General features: G+C 40.8%; 1 protein-coding gene across 1 annotated transcript in view; it reads right to left on the bottom strand.

Annotated features, from left to right (window-relative positions):
- Window positions 1-6,221: 6,221 nt before the first annotated feature.
- Window positions 6,222-18,968, bottom strand: part of Tmed10 (transmembrane p24 trafficking protein 10) — a 35,570-nt gene continuing 22,823 nt past the window's right edge. Inside the window, exons 4-5 of the mRNA XM_042692532.1 lie at window positions 7,909-8,035; window positions 6,222-6,987 (exon numbers count right to left, since the gene is read on the bottom strand). Coding sequence (XP_042548466.1) covers window positions 6,866-6,987; window positions 7,909-8,035 — 249 coding nt within the window. The 3' untranslated portion in view covers window positions 6,222-6,865. The remainder of the gene's footprint in view (window positions 6,988-7,908; window positions 8,036-18,968) is intronic.

Here is an 18,968-nt window from a genome sequence, read left to right as displayed (position 1 = left end):
CCCCTGACCCGGAAGCGTTTCACTACGTTTCCGGCCCCGGCGAGGTTGTCTTCCGCCTCTTTGGCTGCTGGGGCTTCCTGCCTTCGGGGCCCGGGCCCGGGCGGGGGACGGAGGGGAAGCGGGGCCCACGGCCGGGTTAGAACGCCGAGGAGCCGCGGGGCTCTCACGGGGCAGAGGCCTCCCGCTTCCCTTGCTGCGTCCTCTTCCTGCTTTCCGGCCTCACCTGCGCCATACTGAGCAAGCAGTTCCTGGCAGAATGGTAGCCATAGGCATCGCAAGCCGAAAGACTTTCCTCGCGGCTCTTTGTCGAAGCTGCCTCAGTTCCCTCCGCCTTCTTACAATTCGAAGTCAACTCTCCAGGCCCTCTCTTCCCCATGTTCTTTTTCCAGACTCGGCATCTGCCGTTTTCCAGTTCGCTGACCATCTGTTCTCAGGAAACGTTCTTTGAGCCGCTGGTGCCAGACACTGAGAATGGATCCTCTGCGGGAAGACGCTCCTGGCCCTCAAGTCATCGAGGGATCTGGAATACACCCAACAAATGTTTCATTACATCGCCAGCAAACTTCTTCCCCCAGTGTATAAACCTGTGGGAATATAACCCACATCGCAGGAGTAACAGATAATAGGTGTTGATTATTATGTTCTGGACACTGTTTTCCATGTATTATGGCACTTAGTTCTCATATTTTCTCTTACACAAACTGATACAGGGAGGCTCACTGGCTAAATGTGATAAGGCTGATTAACAAAGAGCTAGGAATTTGAAGGAGCCCAGGGTGAATGTCCAGTTAAGTAGAAGACACACACACGCACACACACGAGTTTTTTGTTTTAACAGAGTTGTGGTGTTTCCTATAAGCAAGGGGAATTGGAGAGTTTTTAATGGAGTCTATCAGTAGGCACCATGTGTCCCAATTTTTCTGGTAAGTCTTAGTTAACACTTTCTTCCCCAGCATAACTCTAATGACACAGTGCAAGATAAAGGCTAGAGGCAGGGAGGTGAGTTAGGACACAATTTGTAACCTGAAAGATGCTGAGACAGTGTCAGTGAGTGAGAAGGAGGGCCAGATTAAAGAAATCCCTCTGGAGGAACATTTAGAACTTTGTGATCAGTTGTGATATGGTTGGAAAAGATATAGTTGAGGATTCATTCTAGGGTATTAAGCAGATAAGGATAACAAATACTGGAGAAAGGCAGAATTGATAAAATGGTATAGTGGTATAAAGGCTGAGTTCACATTCCTCTGGCCTCCCTACAGCTCTTCAGTGTTCCTTTCGTTTGGCCAATCCTGGGGCTTGAACTCAGGGCCTGGGCACTGTCCCTGAGCTTCATTTGCTCAGGGCTAGCACTCTACCACTTGAGCCACAGCGCCACTTCTGGTTTTCTGGTGCTTAATTTGGAGATCAGTCTCACAGACTTTCCTGCCCCAGCTGGTTTTGAACCTGGATCTTCAGATCTCACTGAATAGCTAGGATTACAGGCATGTGCCACTGATGCCTGGTTATTTTTGAATATTTTTAAGTCTAGAAATACTCAACATTAATTCTGAAAGTATAACTTGATTTCAAAGTACCTTTTGTTAAAATAGACTATGTCCATGTTTTATATTAACCAATGAATAGTTAGCACTTGATACTACAGAAGTTTTCACATTTTTGAAGGACAGACTTGTCAGGGGTCATAGAATTACTGTAAAGGCTAAAGAATTGACCTAACCCCAAGCCTTGCCTGTTTACTTTAGTAGCCACTAGCAAGCTACATGTAATTACTGCACACTTGTGTTGTAGCTCGTTTGGAGATGTGCTATAGCTATAAGATAAACACTGGATTTCAGATTTTATATAAAAAGATTGTAAATTACTTCTATAATGTTTACATGTGGCAACATATTGTTCAATTTTATTTTCCTGATTTTTTTTTTGTCGGTCGTGGGACTTGAACTCTAGGCCTGGGCGCTGTCCCTCAGCTCTTCAGCACAAGGTGAGAGCTCTACAACTTGAGCTACAGCGCCACTTCTGGTCTTCTGGTAGTTTATTGGAGGTAAGGGTCTCACGGACTTTCCTGCTGGGGCTGGTTTTGAACCTCGATCCTCAGATCTCAGCCTCCTGAGTAGCTAGGATTACAGGCGTGAGCCACTGGCACCTGGCTTCTGATTTTACTTTTTTTGATTGTCTGAACTGGAGCTTGAACTCAGGGGACTAGACTCTTCCCTTAGCTCTTTTTGCTCAAAGCTGGCACTCTACCATTTGAGCCACACCTCCACTTCCAGCTTTTTACTAGTAACTGGAGATCAGTTTCATGGGCTTTCTTACCGGGGCTGACTTTGAATCATGATCCTCAGACCTCAGCCTCCAGAGAAGCTGGGATTACAGGCATGAGGTACTGGCACCTTCTTAATGTGGCACTAGAAAAATTTAAATTGTGACTCACATAATGGACACTAATAGATAGGCTTAATAAGTTACAAAAGATGTGTTAATACCCAACAAGTATACAATAATTCTACTAGACTATAAAATTCATTTGTAATTTTTGCTAAATTATTTGTTCTCTAAAATATCAGTGAGAACAAAATTTACTTTTTGTTGGCCGTGGGGCTTGATCTTAGGGCCTGGGTGTGGTCCCTTAAGTTCCTTTTGCTCAAGGCTAGAGCTCTACCACTTTAAGTCACAGCTCCACTTCCAGTTTTCTGGTGGTTAATTGGAGATAAAAGTCTCACAGACTTTCCTACTGGCTTTGAATTGTGATCCTCAGATCTGTTTTCTGAATAGCTAGGATTACAGGTCTGAGTGACCAGTGTTAAGCTTACAAAACATTTTTGATGCTTGTGAAAAATGTTAAAAGTTGTGAAAGAAATAAGAAAATGGCCTTTATTTTCTCAAGTGAGGTTTTGCATAGACGTGATAGAGCAAAAAAAAGCAAGCCCAAGGGGAATATTTTAGGAATGAGGACAAGGAGAAGGCTCTCTGAAGAAATAATTCCAAGTGGTTTCAAAATAAAAGAGCTATTGGGAATTCTGGGCTTATAGACTCCCTAGTCTTTCTGAGTACATATAGTTATTACTTTAGGCATGATTTATATATAATAAGCATTTATTAGCTAATATTAACTTTATCCATCTGGAGTAAATTATAGACAATATTTTTTTCCCTTAATGTATCAAGTGTTATTTGCTATACTTAAAAATAAACCATGGGAGGGCTGGGAAGGTGGCTCAGTGGTAGAGTGCTTGCCTTGCATGCCTGAGGCCCTGGGTTCGATTCCTCAGTACCACATAAGCAAAAAGAAAAAAGCTGGAAGTGGCGCTGTGGCTTAAGTAGTAGAGTCAGTACAGAATCTCAGGGACAGAGCCCAGGCCCTGAGTTCAAGCCCAAGGACTGGTAAAAAAAAAAAAAAAAAATCCCCCCAAACCCAAACTAGAAACATGGAGATTACTGCTAAAACAAAGAGATACTTTAGAATATTAGAAAAATACACCTGATATGGTTTCTGCTAGCCTTTATTTGAGAAATTTTACAGAAAAATCTCCAATTCAACACTTACAAGTGAATTTGTATAAATTGCAGGTCAGTATCCATTAAACAAACAGGGGTTCAAGACAATGTATAACAAGTTTTACTGAAACTGCATTGTTTTCGGTTACATTACACAAATCATTGAGTATTATGCTAAAAAAAATGAAGGAAAACAGATAATGTCCCTTTTTTAATGCTGATATGTTTTTCTGCAAGCCTGATATCAAAGGCAAATATTCTTATTTTCTAGCTGAAATCAAGGTTTAGTAGCAATTAACTCTTTTTTCCAAAAGCACAAATGTCCAATTTTTGGCATAAGTAAAAGGAAATGAAAGAATTTTGGTTCCACAAAGTTTAAATTTAGTCATATTTAGGAATAAAAATATCAATAAAGTAAAATATTCTCTTCTCTCCTACCTTTAACATCAAAGCACATCTAAGAAAGTAGCTCTCATTGCTTCTTAAAGGGGGAAAGGCACAGGTCAGAAATATGGAAGAATCTTTTACTAGGCTAATTGTGCAGTATAAGTTTTCACATTTAAAGTCCATAAAGCCAGACCACAAATTTAACTCTTTTCCCTACCTGAATCACTCCTCTATCATTTAATATATGTAACATTACAGACAGACTTTCTCAACACCTGCTTTCCTGGCAAGGAAGCAGTTATCTTCCACTTTCCAACAGCAGATGGCAATGCTGCACAGTTAATGAGAACCACTTTTAAGCCACACTTGCGGAAAAGGAATTTACAAGTCAAAAAAAAAAAAGGGGAGGGGGCAACTTTTGGATCACTGTAAGCGCAACATTAACAGAATAGCCTGAGATTTTTAAGAACATAAATCACTCCCCCTTTCACTTTCATACTTCACCCAGATCATCCACTGCTCTCTATTTCGTTACTGAAATTGATATGGGCCTAAATCTTGTAATTCTTGCCACTGTAACTAGACAAATTCTAACAGTCAACAGGATTAGAAAGAAAGAAATGCTAGGATTTTTCCTGTTTATGAACACAATCATTTGTTTTCACTTTTAGTACATGGTTATTGTGGGGTGCTGGGGAATCAAACCTAGGGCCTTGTTCATGATAGCAAAACTCTGTAACACTGATTCATAACCTTGGCCCCATGATTTCTCTTTTGTACATTAGTATTGGCCTTTAGGTACCCTAGACGCCCACAAGTAATTCTTAGCTTTGATTTCATAACATGTATTTATTTCAAGCATTTACTCTTTTCATGACCTTCCTAGATCTCCATTTTATACTTCATTTGACTAGATAAAACACACTAATTAATAATTGATCCTGCAAGAAAAGTTGGTAAATTTACTTTTTTTTTTGAGTGATGTTAAAATTCAAGCAACCATGTATCTAATAGAGTACTTGTGTCCAGAATATATAAAAGCCCTCAGAAACAACAACAACAACAACAACAAAAAAACCCCTCAGAACTTAACAGTGAAGAGAAGAAATGACCCAATCAGAAAATGGGCAAAGGACATGGACATTTCATTGAAGAGGATGTACAGATGGCAAACAAGCACACAAAACATGTTCAACCATCATTTGCTGTTAGAAGGCAAATTTAGATCATGGTAACATTAGGCCTACCTATTCAAAAGGCCAAGACAGTATTAACAAGATCTAGGGAGGATATGGAAGAACTGGGTCAGTGACATGCTGCCAGTAGAAATGTAAAACAGTACAACTATTCTAGAAGAAGTAGGGAAGTTTTTTACAAAATGAAATATGCTTTCTATACAACTGTCCTGACACTTAGGCTCAGAGAAATGAAAATTTATGTTCACAGAAATTTTATTAGGGCAAAAACCCCAAAACAACTCATATGTCCTTCTGTGGGTAACTGACTAAACCATACGTAGGATATTCATAACTGTAATATTCATAATATTCATAGTATTACTCAGTAATAAAAACAAACAAATTAGTAGCCAGGTGCTGATGGCTCATCACACCTATAATCCTAGCTATTCAGGCTGAGATCTGAGGATTGTAGTTTGAAGCCAGCCTGGGCAGGAAGTCCATAGCACTTTTTTTTTTTGGTCAGTCGTGGGGCCTGAACTCTGGGCCTGGGCACTGTCCCTCAGCTCTTCAGCTCAAGGCTAGTACTTTATCACTTGAGCCACAGCACCACTTCCGGGTTTTTCTGCTTATGTGGTGCTGAGGAATTGAACCTAGGGTCTCATGCATGCAAGGCAAGCGCTCTACCACTGAGCCACCTTCCCAGTCCTCCATAGCACTTTTACCTCCAATTAATCACCAAAAAAACCAGAAGTGGAGCTATGGCTCAAAGTGGTAGAGCACTAGCCTTGAGCATAAAAGCTTAAGGACCGAGCCCTCTCTCTCAAAAAGGGACAAACTACTGATATGTGCAACAACTGCAATGAATTTGATAGAAATTATGCTGCCTGAAAAATCCAATCTCAACATGTTACACATTCTGTTTGATTCCATTTATATAATACATGGAAAAAGACAAAATTAAAGGAACTTGTGAGCAGAGTAGTGACTGCAGAGGTTGAGGTCACTGGGTAAGGAAGCGAATGACTATGGTATAAAAGGGCAGCATGAAAGGTCTGTGATGGAACTTACTGTACTGTGTATGGTCACATGAATAAAACGGTCACATGGTAAAACTGCACAGAACTAAATACATACAAGAAAAGAAAAAAGTTCAAGCAATTGAGCACAAATATTTTAATAGTATGAAATGAGATTTTCTTTAGGGTTTATCTACAGTTCAAAGCTCACTTTTATGAGGTGTCACATCCATGACCCTTTTACGGACATAAAATTCTGAAAAGATATCACCAGAAGCTATGTAAACATTTCACCTAAGGGCGAAGAGAAAGTTCAGGATGTTTTCACAAGGAAACCCAAGGAGGACAATCAGTATGAAACAAGTTCAACATGGTCATACATTTCTTGGTAAAAGAACTAGAGTGAAAGTCCAAGCTGGGGAGCAAGTGGGAGAAGAAAGCCAACATGGTTCGAACAAATCATGTGAGGAAACCCAGGACAAATGCTGGGTTTGGCATTATCTAGGTTACCTCTATATTTTTTTTTTTTTGTGTCATAGATGACTCTAATAATAGTCTTAATGTTGCAAAACCAGTCCAAATTCTACCAAGTTAAAAAGCAGTCCCTCACTGACTTTTGGGTGTAGGTAGTACCCCAGGGCCCCCCACACAAAAAGAGATCAGTTCTTGCAAGAAAGCTCCACTGGGCCTTGATGGTGCTAGTGTTGGATGGCATTGGATTAGACCATGCATGTCCCAGTGCTGTTCTGCTGACTGACACACAAGTGGGGAGCAGACTGGGCCTCATTATTCAATTAACTTCTTAGCCTTGAAGAAGCGACGCAGGTAGAAGACCTGCCAGGTGGCTAGTCCGATGAGGCAGAACATTGAAAAGATGCTGAAGTACAGGACCCGAGTATTTGTTGACTCTAAAAAACAAAAATATTGGAAATGTAATGAAGCCTAGTCAGACGGCTAATACTAACTACAGAATAACTGATTTACTTCTACTCACTAGACAGGCAATTAATTTCATCCCGACCCTTAGTATTAAAAGTAAAATTTCATTTTTTTAAAAGCTGGGCATGAACATTGTCCAAAAACATACTCTTTACTGGACTTATGTCACTGTAACCCCTCTGTACACCACCTTTATAATAACAGTTTAAAAAAAAGCCGGGCACCGGTAGCTCACGCCTGTAATCCTAGCTAATCAGGAGGCTGAGGTCTGAGGATCACGGTTCAAAGCCAGCCCAGGCAGGAAAGTCCATGAGACTCTTATCTCCAATAAACCACTTGAAAACCAGAAGTGGCGCTGTTGCTCAAGTGATAGAGCGCTCGCCTTGAGCTGAAGGGCTGAGGGACAGCGCCCAAGCCCTGAGTTCAAGCTCCAGGACCTACAAAAAAAAAAAAGCTAGGTGTGGTGGTTCAGGCCTGTGATTCCAAGTCTTGGGAGGTGAAGGCAAAGGACTGCTAGTTCAAAGCCAACTTAAGAAACCAAGGGCTAGGGATGTAGCTCAGTGGTAAAGTGATTTCCTAGAATGCACAGGGCCCAGAGTTTGATCCTCAGCACTGAAAACAAAAAACAAAGCACAAAGATTAGTGGTATCAATTTGCTAACCTATAGGCCAATAGAAAACACTATCAGGAAAAAAAAAAAATCTATTCTCCTGAAAATCTAACAAGAGTGACCTAATCTTCAACAGCAATGGCACTGAAGCAAGCAATTTTCTTTCCATACATGACACCCTGCTTTTGTAAAACTGAGTAAAGGCTATACCAGAATTTAATATTTGGGGATCTGTCTCCCTCCTGGATTACTTATTGAGAAATAATTGCCTTCCTCTCACCATTGGTGTCACGCATCTCCTCTTCCCGTTTCTTCATGTAGGCAAAATCATTAACGATAGATTCTGAAAGGTCTTCTAGACGTCGGAGCTCCACCTCTAACGGTTTGAGTTTCTCGACTTTTGCAATCTAGAAAAGAAAAGAATTAAGAATCCTCTTTCTGGAAAACAAAATAAAACAAAACCAAACCCCAAAACCTGCTCTGGTAAAGAATACAAAACAAAATAGGAACCTTTTTTTTAAAAAAAAATAAGTTTACCAGAGTTAAATTCTTTCCTGTCAATTATCCTAGCACATTTGACAATCTGGCTTTTTTTGTGTGTTGGTGTTTGAAATCAAGAGCCACTTCCAGATAGGTGCTCTACTGCTTGAACTATGCCTCTAGCCTTTGCTTTACTTTTAAGATAAAAACATGAAATTTATTTACTCTTTGGCAGTAAGTTATTAACCATATTCTAGTCATGTTCAAATAAGAACATCTTCAAAGCCCCAGCCCTAAAAAATGTTAGTTTTGATTTGTAATGATGTTACAATTATATTTCATAAAATAAGATCAAAGCCATTTGAATGAGATAATAACACTGAGATGCTGTGATGAAACCCTTGAGTTGTGATGTGAGTTCAAGCCCCAGGGTTAGCACAAAAGAAAGGGTGGGGGAGAGGAGACTGTCTGAAAGCCAGCCTGGGTAGGAAAGTCCATAAGACTGTCTCCAAAATATTACCAAAAAAGCAGAAAGTGGAGCTATGGCTCAACTGGTAGCCTTGAGCAAAAGCAGCTCAAGGATAGAGACAATGCCCAGACCCTGAGTTCAAACTTTAAGACTGGTGAAAGGAGGGGGGAGAGGGAGGGAGGGAGGGAGGGAAGAGAGGGGAGGGGAGGAGAAGAGAGGAAAGGAGAGAGAGAGGAGAGAGAGGAGAGGGGAGGAAAGGGGAGGGGAGGGGAAAACAGGGGAAGGGAGGGGGGAGGTGAGAGAGGGAAGAGGGGAGAGGAGAGAGAGAGGAGAGCCACATTATGGCTAACACGCTCCCCGCCCCGCCCCCCCCAAAACCCTGGTAAGAAGTACTATTATATGGAAAGCTATAAAGTAAGATGTACTTATTGCTTATATTTCTAGATTTCTTCTTTTTTGGCAGGGAGCGTATTAGGGTTTAAACTCAGGGCAACATGCTTGTCAGCAGATACACTAGCATTGTCTTTTTTTTTTTTTTTTTTTTGTCCAGTCCTGGGACTGAAGGCAGGGGCCTGGGCACTGTCCCTGAGCTTCTTTTGCTCCAGGCTAGCGCTCTACCACTTGAGGCACAGTGCCACTTTCGACTTTTTCTGCTTATGTGGTACTAAGGAATCAAACCCAGGCTTTTATGCAAGCTAGGCAAGCACTCTCAAGTAAACCACATTTCCAGCCCTAGCACTAAGTCTTTAGTTCTTTCTTGCACCAGTTATTTTTGAGATTGGGTATTGTTTTATGCTACCCCATGTTATGAAGATGATAGGTGTGTACCACTGTACAAATAGCTATTAATCAGCATACTCTTCTAAATAAAATTTTTTTGGAGGGAGGGGGACTGGCCTTGAACCTTGAACCCTCTCTGCTTCCCAAGGAGATAGGATAATGGATTATTGGGTTGAACTACCTTGCCTTGCCCCTAGATTTCTGACTTTAATATGTCACTTTACTATACTTTCATTTTAGGAAATAAACAATCTTAGTATAAAAAGTATTACAGATCTTAGGTCAAACCGGATTTTAGAAGAAAAGCCACTGAATTTCCAATAATACATAGAAATGAAAAGGCAAATGTTACTCTAGTGTTAAGATAACTCCCCAACACTAAATTCAGAGAATTCTGGTTTGTTGATATAAATCTCACATCTTTAAACTTTTACTCTAAAATTAGTCTAAGATTTTTATTTTTATTTATTTATTTATAGAGTTGGTCATGAGCCTGAACTCTGGGCTTGGATGCTGTCCCTCAGCTCTTCAGCTCAAGGGGAGCGCTCTACCACTTGAGCCACAGCGCCACTTCCGGCTTTTTTCTTTTTGCTTATGTGGTGCTGAGGAATCGAATCCAGGGCCTCAGGCATGCAAGGCAAGCGCGCTACCACTGAGCCACCTTTCCAGCCCTAAGTTGTTTTTTTAAAGAATGACACAGCCAGTCAAATGAAAGTGAAGATGAATATGGTTGAAGTAGAGTGCTTGCATGTATGAAAACAGAACAATGAAACCTATTAACTGTTTTAGGAAGGTTTGCAAAGTTTAAAGTCAGTGTGGAGATGCAACAGAACCCTGTCTCACTTTCCCCACTAAAAAAGGGAGGTAATGGACAATTTATGGGTTGGGGAGTGACTGATTGGAATATATTGTATACTCGTGTAGAAATATCACAGTGAACCCTCCATAACTATTATATGCTAATTTTTTTAAAAAGGAAATTTCTTAAGGCTTTCCCTGTGTGATGAGGGATGATGTAAGAAACACTAATAAGTAGAGGTGTATATCATATGAGCAAGTATTTCATTGCTCCATGTTTTATTTTTATTAATTTTAGTTTATGATTTCCTTGTTTTTTAGAAACTTTTTTAATGACACAGAGTCTTGCTCTGTTGCCTGAACCTCTGGGCTCATGTGATTCTCTTCTGCTGTGGCCTCTCAAATAGCTGGGATTACAGGTGCTTAGTATACCTGGCCCACGATTTGAGTTCAAATGGAATAAACTTCTAGGTGTAGAAGTATGTATTTTTATAAATAAATCCCAGCACTCAAGAAGCTAAGAGAGGAAACTTGTCAATGTGAGGTCAGGACATACTACAAAGCAAGACCCTATCTCAAAAGCAAACTAAAATAAAATGGAGTAACTATCAAAGACCTCCAGATCTTAAAACTCTGGCCAGTGGCTCATGCCTGTAATGATAGCTACTCAGGTGGTTGAGATCTGAGGCTTATGGCTCAAAGCCAGCCTGGCAGGAAAGTCCATGAGACTCTTATTTCCAATAAACCACCAGAAAACTGGAAGTGATGTTGTAGCTCAAAGGGGTAAAGTGCTAGCCTTGAACAAAAGAGCTCAGGGACAGCGCCCAAGCCCTGAGTTCAAGCCCCATGACCAATGGAACAAAAACAAAAACACAAAGAAACAACAACAAAGCAAACTTTTATGTACCAAGAAAAAAAAAAAAAAAATATATATATATATATATATATATATTGCCATTCCTAGGGCTTGAACTCAGGCCTGGGCTCTCTCCATGAGCCTCTCTGTACTCAGGACTAGCACCCTACCACTTGAGCCACACAGTGCCACTTCCAGCTTTTTCTGTTAATGTGGTACTAAGGAATTGAACCCAGGACTTTATACATGCTAGGCAAGCACTCTACCACTAAGCCCCATTCCCAGGCCATAATACTTTTTTATGCTTGCTTTTTCACAGCATATTTGCTATACCTTATCTACAGGATTTCCCACTTTTCATCTAGGCCCTATCCCTCTTCACTGTTCTATTAAGCGTTAACAGCAATTAATATAGGACAGATGGAAAGGGTTTAAGCATTCAATCATTCATGCATTCACTTATTCAATCATTCATAGAGAGAGTCTTATTCTGTAGCCCAAGCTGGCATCAAACTGAGATCCTCCTACCTCAGCTTCCTCAGTGCTGGGATTACATGTATGCACCATAACACCCACCTTAATTACCTATTGTTCAAGAGACAATAATCTTTTTTTTTTTTTTGGTCGGTGTGAGACCTGAGCTCTGGACCTGGACGCTGTCCTTCAGCTTTTTCGGTTTATGTGGTTCTGAAGAATCAAACCCAGGGCCTCATGCATGCAAGACAAGCACTCTACCACTAAGCTATCTTCCTAGACCCGAGATAATAGTATCTTGAAGAACAAGATATTATTTAAAATAAAGCTAGAAGCTGGACACAGGTGGCTCGCGCTTGTAATCCTAGCTACTTAGGAGACTGAGATCTGAGGACTGCAGTTCAAAGCCAGCCTGGGCAGGAAAAGTCTGTGAGACTCTTATCTCCAATAAATCACTCAGAAAATTGGAATTGGTGCTGTGGCTCAAGTGGTAGAGCACTAGCCTTGAGCTGAAGAGCTGAGGGACAGCACCTAAGCCCAGAGTTCAAGCCCCACATCCACACCCACCCACACCCACACCTACCCACAGCCCCCACCCCCACAACTAGAAAGCTGTTAAATGGTGATAAAGGGCTGAGAATGTAGCACTGTGGTAGAGTACTCTTCTAGAATACACTAGAATTAAATTAAAACTGGGTGTTAGTGACTTACCTCTGTAGTCCCAAGCTATTAAGGAGGATTGCTGTTTGAGGACAAACTGAGTAAAAAGTTCACAAGACCTCACCTCAACCAACAGGTAGGCATGGTGGTGCATGTCTGAGAGGATCACAGTTTCAGGGCAACTTAGGCAAAAAAAAAAAAAATGTGAGATCCTTGGGCTGGGAATGTGGCTTAGTGGTAGAGAAAGTACCTACAATGCATGAAGCCCTGATTTCAATTCCTCAGTACCACATACACAGAAAAGGCTGGAAGTGGCCCTGTGGCTCAAGTGGTATAGTACTAGCCTTGAGCAAAAGAAGCTCAGGGATAATACCCAGGCCCTGAGTTCAAGCCCAAGAACTGGCCAAAAAAAAAAAAAAAAAGTGAGATCCTCATTTCAGAAAAGTCTGGGCAAGATGGTATATGCCTGTCATTCTAGATACAGTGAGAAGTACAAATAGGAGTACTATTAGCCAGACCAGCATGTGCAGGGAGAGGAGGAAATAAAGCTCTCTCTCAAAAATAAGCAGAGCAAAGCCTGGTGCTGGTGGCTCACACTTATAATTCCAGCTATTCAGGAGGCTGAGATCTAAGGATCTTGGTTTGAAGCTATGTCACACAGAGTCTATGAGACTCTTATCTTCAATTAACCACCAGAAAACTGGCAGTGGAGCTGTGGGTCAAAGTGGCCAAGTGCTACCCTTGAGCAATAGAGCTCAAGGACAGCGCGCAGGCCTGGAGTTCAGGTCCCAAGACCAACAATAAATAAGTAAATAAATAAGCAGAACAAAAGGGATGGAGGTGTGGCTCTTGTACTAGATCGCTTGCCTAACAATCAACCAATGCCATCACTGTGAAGAAAATAAAATACATTCCAGACTTGGTTAAGCCCAGCATTTCAGATGAAGAGGCATGATATTTGCAAGTTTGAAGTTAGTGTGGATATGCAGCAGGACCTTGTCTTACTTCCCTCACCAAAAAAATAGAGGGAGAGAGAGAGAGAAACTGAGTTTATATTTACGCTCATGCTAGTAATTCTTGTTACTCAGGAGGCTGAGATCTGAGGATCACAGTTTGAAACCACCCTGAAACGGTTATTTCTAATTCACCACCAAAATGCTGGAAGAGGAGTTCTGGCTCAAGTGATAGAACACTAGTATTGTAAAACAACAACAACAAAACCTCAGGGACAGCACCTAGGCTCTGAGTGGAAGCTCCAGTATCAGAATTAAAAACAAAACACAATAAAAAACAACTGAGTTTGATATATAAAGCACATAAAAACATGGTGATCAATTTGCAATAGACACTAAATTTTAAAATAGACACCTAAACATTTTTTTCATTGTATGCACATTTTCTTACATTTGTAAAATGTTGCACAGAGTTAATAATAACTGGCAGCTGCAGAAAAGCTTATGTAGGCATGATATTTAACCAGTGGTTATTCACTAAGCAAATTCTCCAAATGCCAGGTTTGACATGAACCTTGAGGGTATAGTGGTTGTTTTATTTCATGTATGACTGGGGGGGGGGGGGGGGAGGGAGGGAGGATATCCTACAGGAAAAACATATCAATACAAGAGATAAACACAGTTGAACTTTAGTCTGTTTACTGTCTTCTAGTATGAATGAATGAAATAGTAGAAATGCAGTGGCCTGAAACTTCTTTGACATCAAATATTTCAGGGTCTCTAAATAGATATTTAAAAGGAACTGGAAGTGAAACCAGCTAAAGCCTAAAACCCAAAAGGCATGATGAAATTAAACCCAGTATTAATAAGGATGGCTACAATGTAGATTATAGACGGAAAAAAAAAAAAACTATTCCCAATCTTTACAGTATATATTCTTCTAACTTAAATTCTTGCTAAAACTTCTACCTCGTGAGACTCTCCTTATTGTAAGACCTCTTTTCATGTGTTGTTTTCAAGGACCAGTGATTGTATGGTAACAGGGAAGTTGAGAGAATCCAGCATCCATCATCTGGTAACAGAGATTGGTAGTATAAACCAAGACTTAAATCTCACAAGTTAAAAGAATAATTTGAGCCAGGCACCAGTGGCTCACACCTATAATCGTAACTACTTAGGAGGCTGAGATCTGAGGATCATGGTTCAAAGCCAGCCTGGGCAGGAAAGTCCTTGAGACTCTTATCTCCTCCAATTAAGCTCCAGAAAAACAGAAGTGGCACTGTGGCTCAAGTGGTAGAGTGCTCTCCTTGAGCTGAAGAGCTCAGGTGCAGTGCCCAGGCCCAGAGTTCAAGCCCCATGACCAACCAAAAAAAAAAAGAACAATTTGAAGTCTTATAGTCCTAATTGTGGCAGCCTGCCAACTGAACTTGCTGCCAATAAGACAGGGACACAATTTTTTGGTTCCTCTTCTAGGTAACTCCAGCAAACCACTCTCACCTAAGAAACTGCTACTACAGATGGATCACTGACCCTCTGAACCTCTCTAATGATTAAAAGGGACCAAGTTGTTTAGAGGGAAACTATAGCAGGATAGTTAAGGAAGATAGAAAATTAAGATTAATAAATATTAGAAGAGCCAGATTCAGACATCAGAACCAGTAAATGAAAGCAAAAAGAAAAACAAACAAACAAAAACCCCTTGCTTTCCCCCCCATCCCTCACATATCTACTTTTAGATGTTAAGTTAGGAGACTAGAAGACATAAAGGAGCTGACTACAGCAGCTGCTTCTTTGATTTGTTAAAAACTACACTCTTTACAATGGATAAAAGGATAGGGAACTGTCCTTGTATCTATAGTAGGCCTAGATAATATCTCCACTCTAGTACCCAGCCAAAAGTATTGTCCAAGGATAAGGGCATTTTTTTTTTTTGTCAGTCATGGGGCCTGAACTCTGGGCCTCAGCTCTTCAGCTGTAGACTAGAGCTCTACCACTTGAGCCTCAGCCAGCCCCACTTCCGGCTTTTTTCTGCTTATGTGGTGCTGAGGGCCTCATACATGCAAAGCAAACACTCTACCACTGAGCCACCTTCCCAGCCCCTAGGGCATATTTTTAAAAAGCATAAAGGCTACTGAGAAGAACCACATTTTGAGTCTTTAACTCCGAACTCCCTCTACTTTATCCTATTACACCAAAATAAAACCTTTCTAAAACTGAAAAACTAAGTAAATAAATAAAATCCAAAGCAAGCTATAATAAGCAGGCCAGAAGGACTGGACTAAGTTTTAGTTTGTCTGACTAGTGAAGTTTGACTAATAAGCTTTGTAGCTTTCTTGCTGTTATTAGTCTAATTTTTCCAGGTTAAACTATTAAGACTTTATATATTATAGTCATACAAATCAAGCCAGGCCCTCATAGCTCATGCCTGTAATCTTGGCTACTCAGGAGGCTGAGACCTGAAGAGCATGGTTTGAAGCTCATCAATGCAGAAAAGTCTATGAGACTCTTATTTCCAATTAACCACCAAAAAATTAGAAAAGCAACCATATATAACTCAAATGGTAGAGTGTCAGCCTTGAGCAGAAAAGCAAAAAGCCAAGCAAGAGCTCAGGGACCTGAAGTCAAGTCCCAGCATGGGGAAAGGGGAATGGTGATGGTACACACACACACACACACACACACACACACACACACACACACACACACACACACACACACGATGGTACACACACGTACACACACACACATATACACACACACACACACCCTAAAAAGCAGGCTTCAGTTTCAGAATCTCCAGGCTATTGTTCTTTTCTTCTAAACATTTGATTTGATGCTCAAATTATTCAGATTAATATGTTTCCTGAAGACAGGCCAGTACTCTAGACTACTTCCATGGCTGCAAAGATGATGTGTTTCAGCTTGATAAAGGCAAGCCATAGTAATGTATGTACCACAGGTTCTCCACTAGGTGGTGATACTTGCCTAATGCGTGTATACTTTAGGAAATCAAAGGTTGCAGCTAGACTACATTTTACAAATGAGGAAACTAAAGTTGTTTAACTTTTGTGTGGCAGACCAAAACTAGTAGCACCATATGGTCTCTTGATCCCCTACCCAGAGTCATCAAGCATTTATTTAGTCTCAAAAAGCCCTGCTGTAAAAATTCTAGAACTGAATCCTTAAGTTCCAGAGCATATTGTATACCCTCAACTCTACCCAAATCCTATCTTGCAGGCTTTAACTATGATGACTGCTTCTACCACTCCTGTCCTCACTGATTTCCTCTTCCTTAAAGCCCTACATACTTAAGATTGTATTATACAATTAATAAGCATACACTGTCATATTCACAAGCTGTTTTATCTTTGTATGTGGGAGTGTATCAGGCTGGGGCTTGAATTCAGAACCTGGGTGCTGTCCCTGAGCTTTTGAATTCAAAGCTAGCACTCTATTACTTGAGCCACAGCTCCACTTTAGCTTTTTTGTGAGTGCCCAGCACCTGGCTGTATTGACTTTTAACCCTTCCCTTTTATAGGTTAGCTCTTAAACTCAAGGAAATTAAAATGTCTTACAACTTACAGAGTCCTAAATACCTGGTATATGAGACCTATTGCCTAGAAAAGCACTCTATCATAGTACATTTCTACCATTCTCACAGGTAGTAAATATTATTCTCATAAGCATGTTTGAAAAAGTTAGAAATTATAAAAACTGCCCCTGTACATCTATAATGCCTCCCAAATATCAGTAAACTAAACCAGGTTCAGATCTGCCACTGTAATGATAAGGACCTAGTTTAGCTATATTTAACTACCAGGGAAAATCGCTAACAAAACAAACAACAAAAACAAGAACCTTCCTAAAACATGAGTGTGAATCCAATGTCTTGAGATTCTCTATATTTTTTTCCCCTTGAATTAAGACCCAAGAGAGAACCTTCTTGTTGCAGGCCAAATTCAGTCAAATTAGTTTTCTACCTCTATGCCCTCTATAACAGATCTTACAAACTCAATAAATGTGAAAAACATCTAGTTTAAAACAACCAAGGAAAAGAGGATCAAGCAACATTCAAGGACAAATCTAGTGGCCTCTGGGGGTGGGGAAATGACATGAATCACAAGCCTATTTAGGAGTTTAGAAGGCCAAGAGGGTGCTAACTCTAGATAATGCTGTCAACCTTAGAGATAAATAAAATTTAGAAAAACCCTTCTTAACTCATGACCATTTGGTAGTTTTCAAAATGGGTAGGAAAAAGGAGTCAAAATCTACTGGGCAGACCAACTATGTGTCACATGCCTTATTTATGTCTTTTCATTTAATGTATGCCAAAAAAGGGATTCTAGATCTAGTACATGAAAACATAGCTCCTCCCTCCTAAAAGTATTTAGAGAAAGAGCTTTTAGAAAAGTCTTTAGCTGTGGCTCTAACTAGGGCACTGTTTCTACAAATGACAGACTAATAGAACCTGTAGGCAAAACAGAACTTTATTCCCTTGGAACAACCAGAAGGACATACAGAACTTGGGAGTTGGAGAATGTGTGCTCTTCTTTGTGGGAAAATAACTTACTTGCATTACATGATCAGACATTAGGTCCCTGGAAACAGCTACTCCAGCTGGACGTATGGCTTAAATGATAGAGCACCAGCCATGAGTAAAAAAGCTCAGCAAGACCTGAGTTCAAATCTCAGTATAATGGCACAAAAAAAAGTGGCTGGAATCTAACAGAATCTCCCCCTCTGAAGAGCAAAAACAAGACAGTAATCAGAATTCCTTAAAAATACAACACTGACATTCAAAAGTGTTTATTTCTGAGGACACAAGTATTCTTTCTCTTTTAAGAATTTAAGCTACAGGCTGGCTCAGTGGTAGAGTGCTTGTCTTGTATGCATGAGGCCTTGGGCTCAGTTCCTCAGCACCACATAAGCAGAAAAAGCTGGTAGTGGCGCTGTGGTTCAAGTGGTAGAGTGCTAGCCTTGAGCTGAAGAGCTGAAGGGCAGCACCCAGGCCCAGAGTTCAGAACCCATGACCTGGGGGTGGGGTGTGGGGGTGGGGGGGAAAAGGAAGAATTCAAGCTGCAAAGTCATGCCATGTGTGTCTCCCTGATCGTGTCCCATATCCTATGTTCTGTCTGCTGGCTCATCTTGTTTGTTGATACTGTTTTTGTTCTTTCTTTCCTCTCTGGCCTGTTTCCTAACCATGTTAAGTGTATTTGGGGTGCTGCAGGCCTTTGTAACAACTAGCTGCCTTCAGTCTGCTAACCATGTTAAGTGTATTTGGGGTGCTGCAGGCCTTTGTAACAACTAGCTGCCTTCAGTCTGCTAAGTGTATAATAAAGACTCCAATATTCCAACTTCAAAAAACAAAACAAAACAATTCAAGCTATAAGGTTTTTTGGACAGATATGGGATTTGAACCCAGGGCCTGGGCACTGTCCCTGTGTTCTTTGGCTCAAGGCTAGTGCTCTATCCCTTTGAGTCACTTCTGGTTTTGAGTTGGTTAACTGGAGAAAAGAGTCTCATGGGGATTTTTCTGGTTGGGCAGGTTTTGAACCATAATCTTCAGACCTCAGCTTCCTGAGTAGCTAGTATTACAGGTATGAGCCCCCCAGTGCTTAGCAAGATTTGTTGTTGTTGTTGTTTTGGTGCCAGTCCCAGGCCTGGGGATTGTCCTTGAGTTTTTGTGTTCAAGATTACAGTGCTCTACTACTTGAGCCACAGTTGCACTTCCAGCTTTTGGGGGGATTAGTCGGAGATAAAGAGTCTCACTGACTTTCCTGCATAGGCTGGCTTTGAATCACTGCCTTCAGATCTCAGCCTCCTGGATAGTTAGGATTACAAACATGAGCCACTGGCACCTAGCAAGATTT

This window comes from Dipodomys spectabilis, unplaced genomic scaffold (assembly GCF_019054845.1).
Source record: "Dipodomys spectabilis isolate Male_0828 unplaced genomic scaffold, ASM1905484v1 ptg000157l, whole genome shotgun sequence".
Lineage (NCBI taxonomy): Eukaryota > Metazoa > Chordata > Mammalia > Rodentia > Heteromyidae > Dipodomys > Dipodomys spectabilis.
This window is presented reverse-complemented; position numbering and strand designations above follow the sequence as displayed.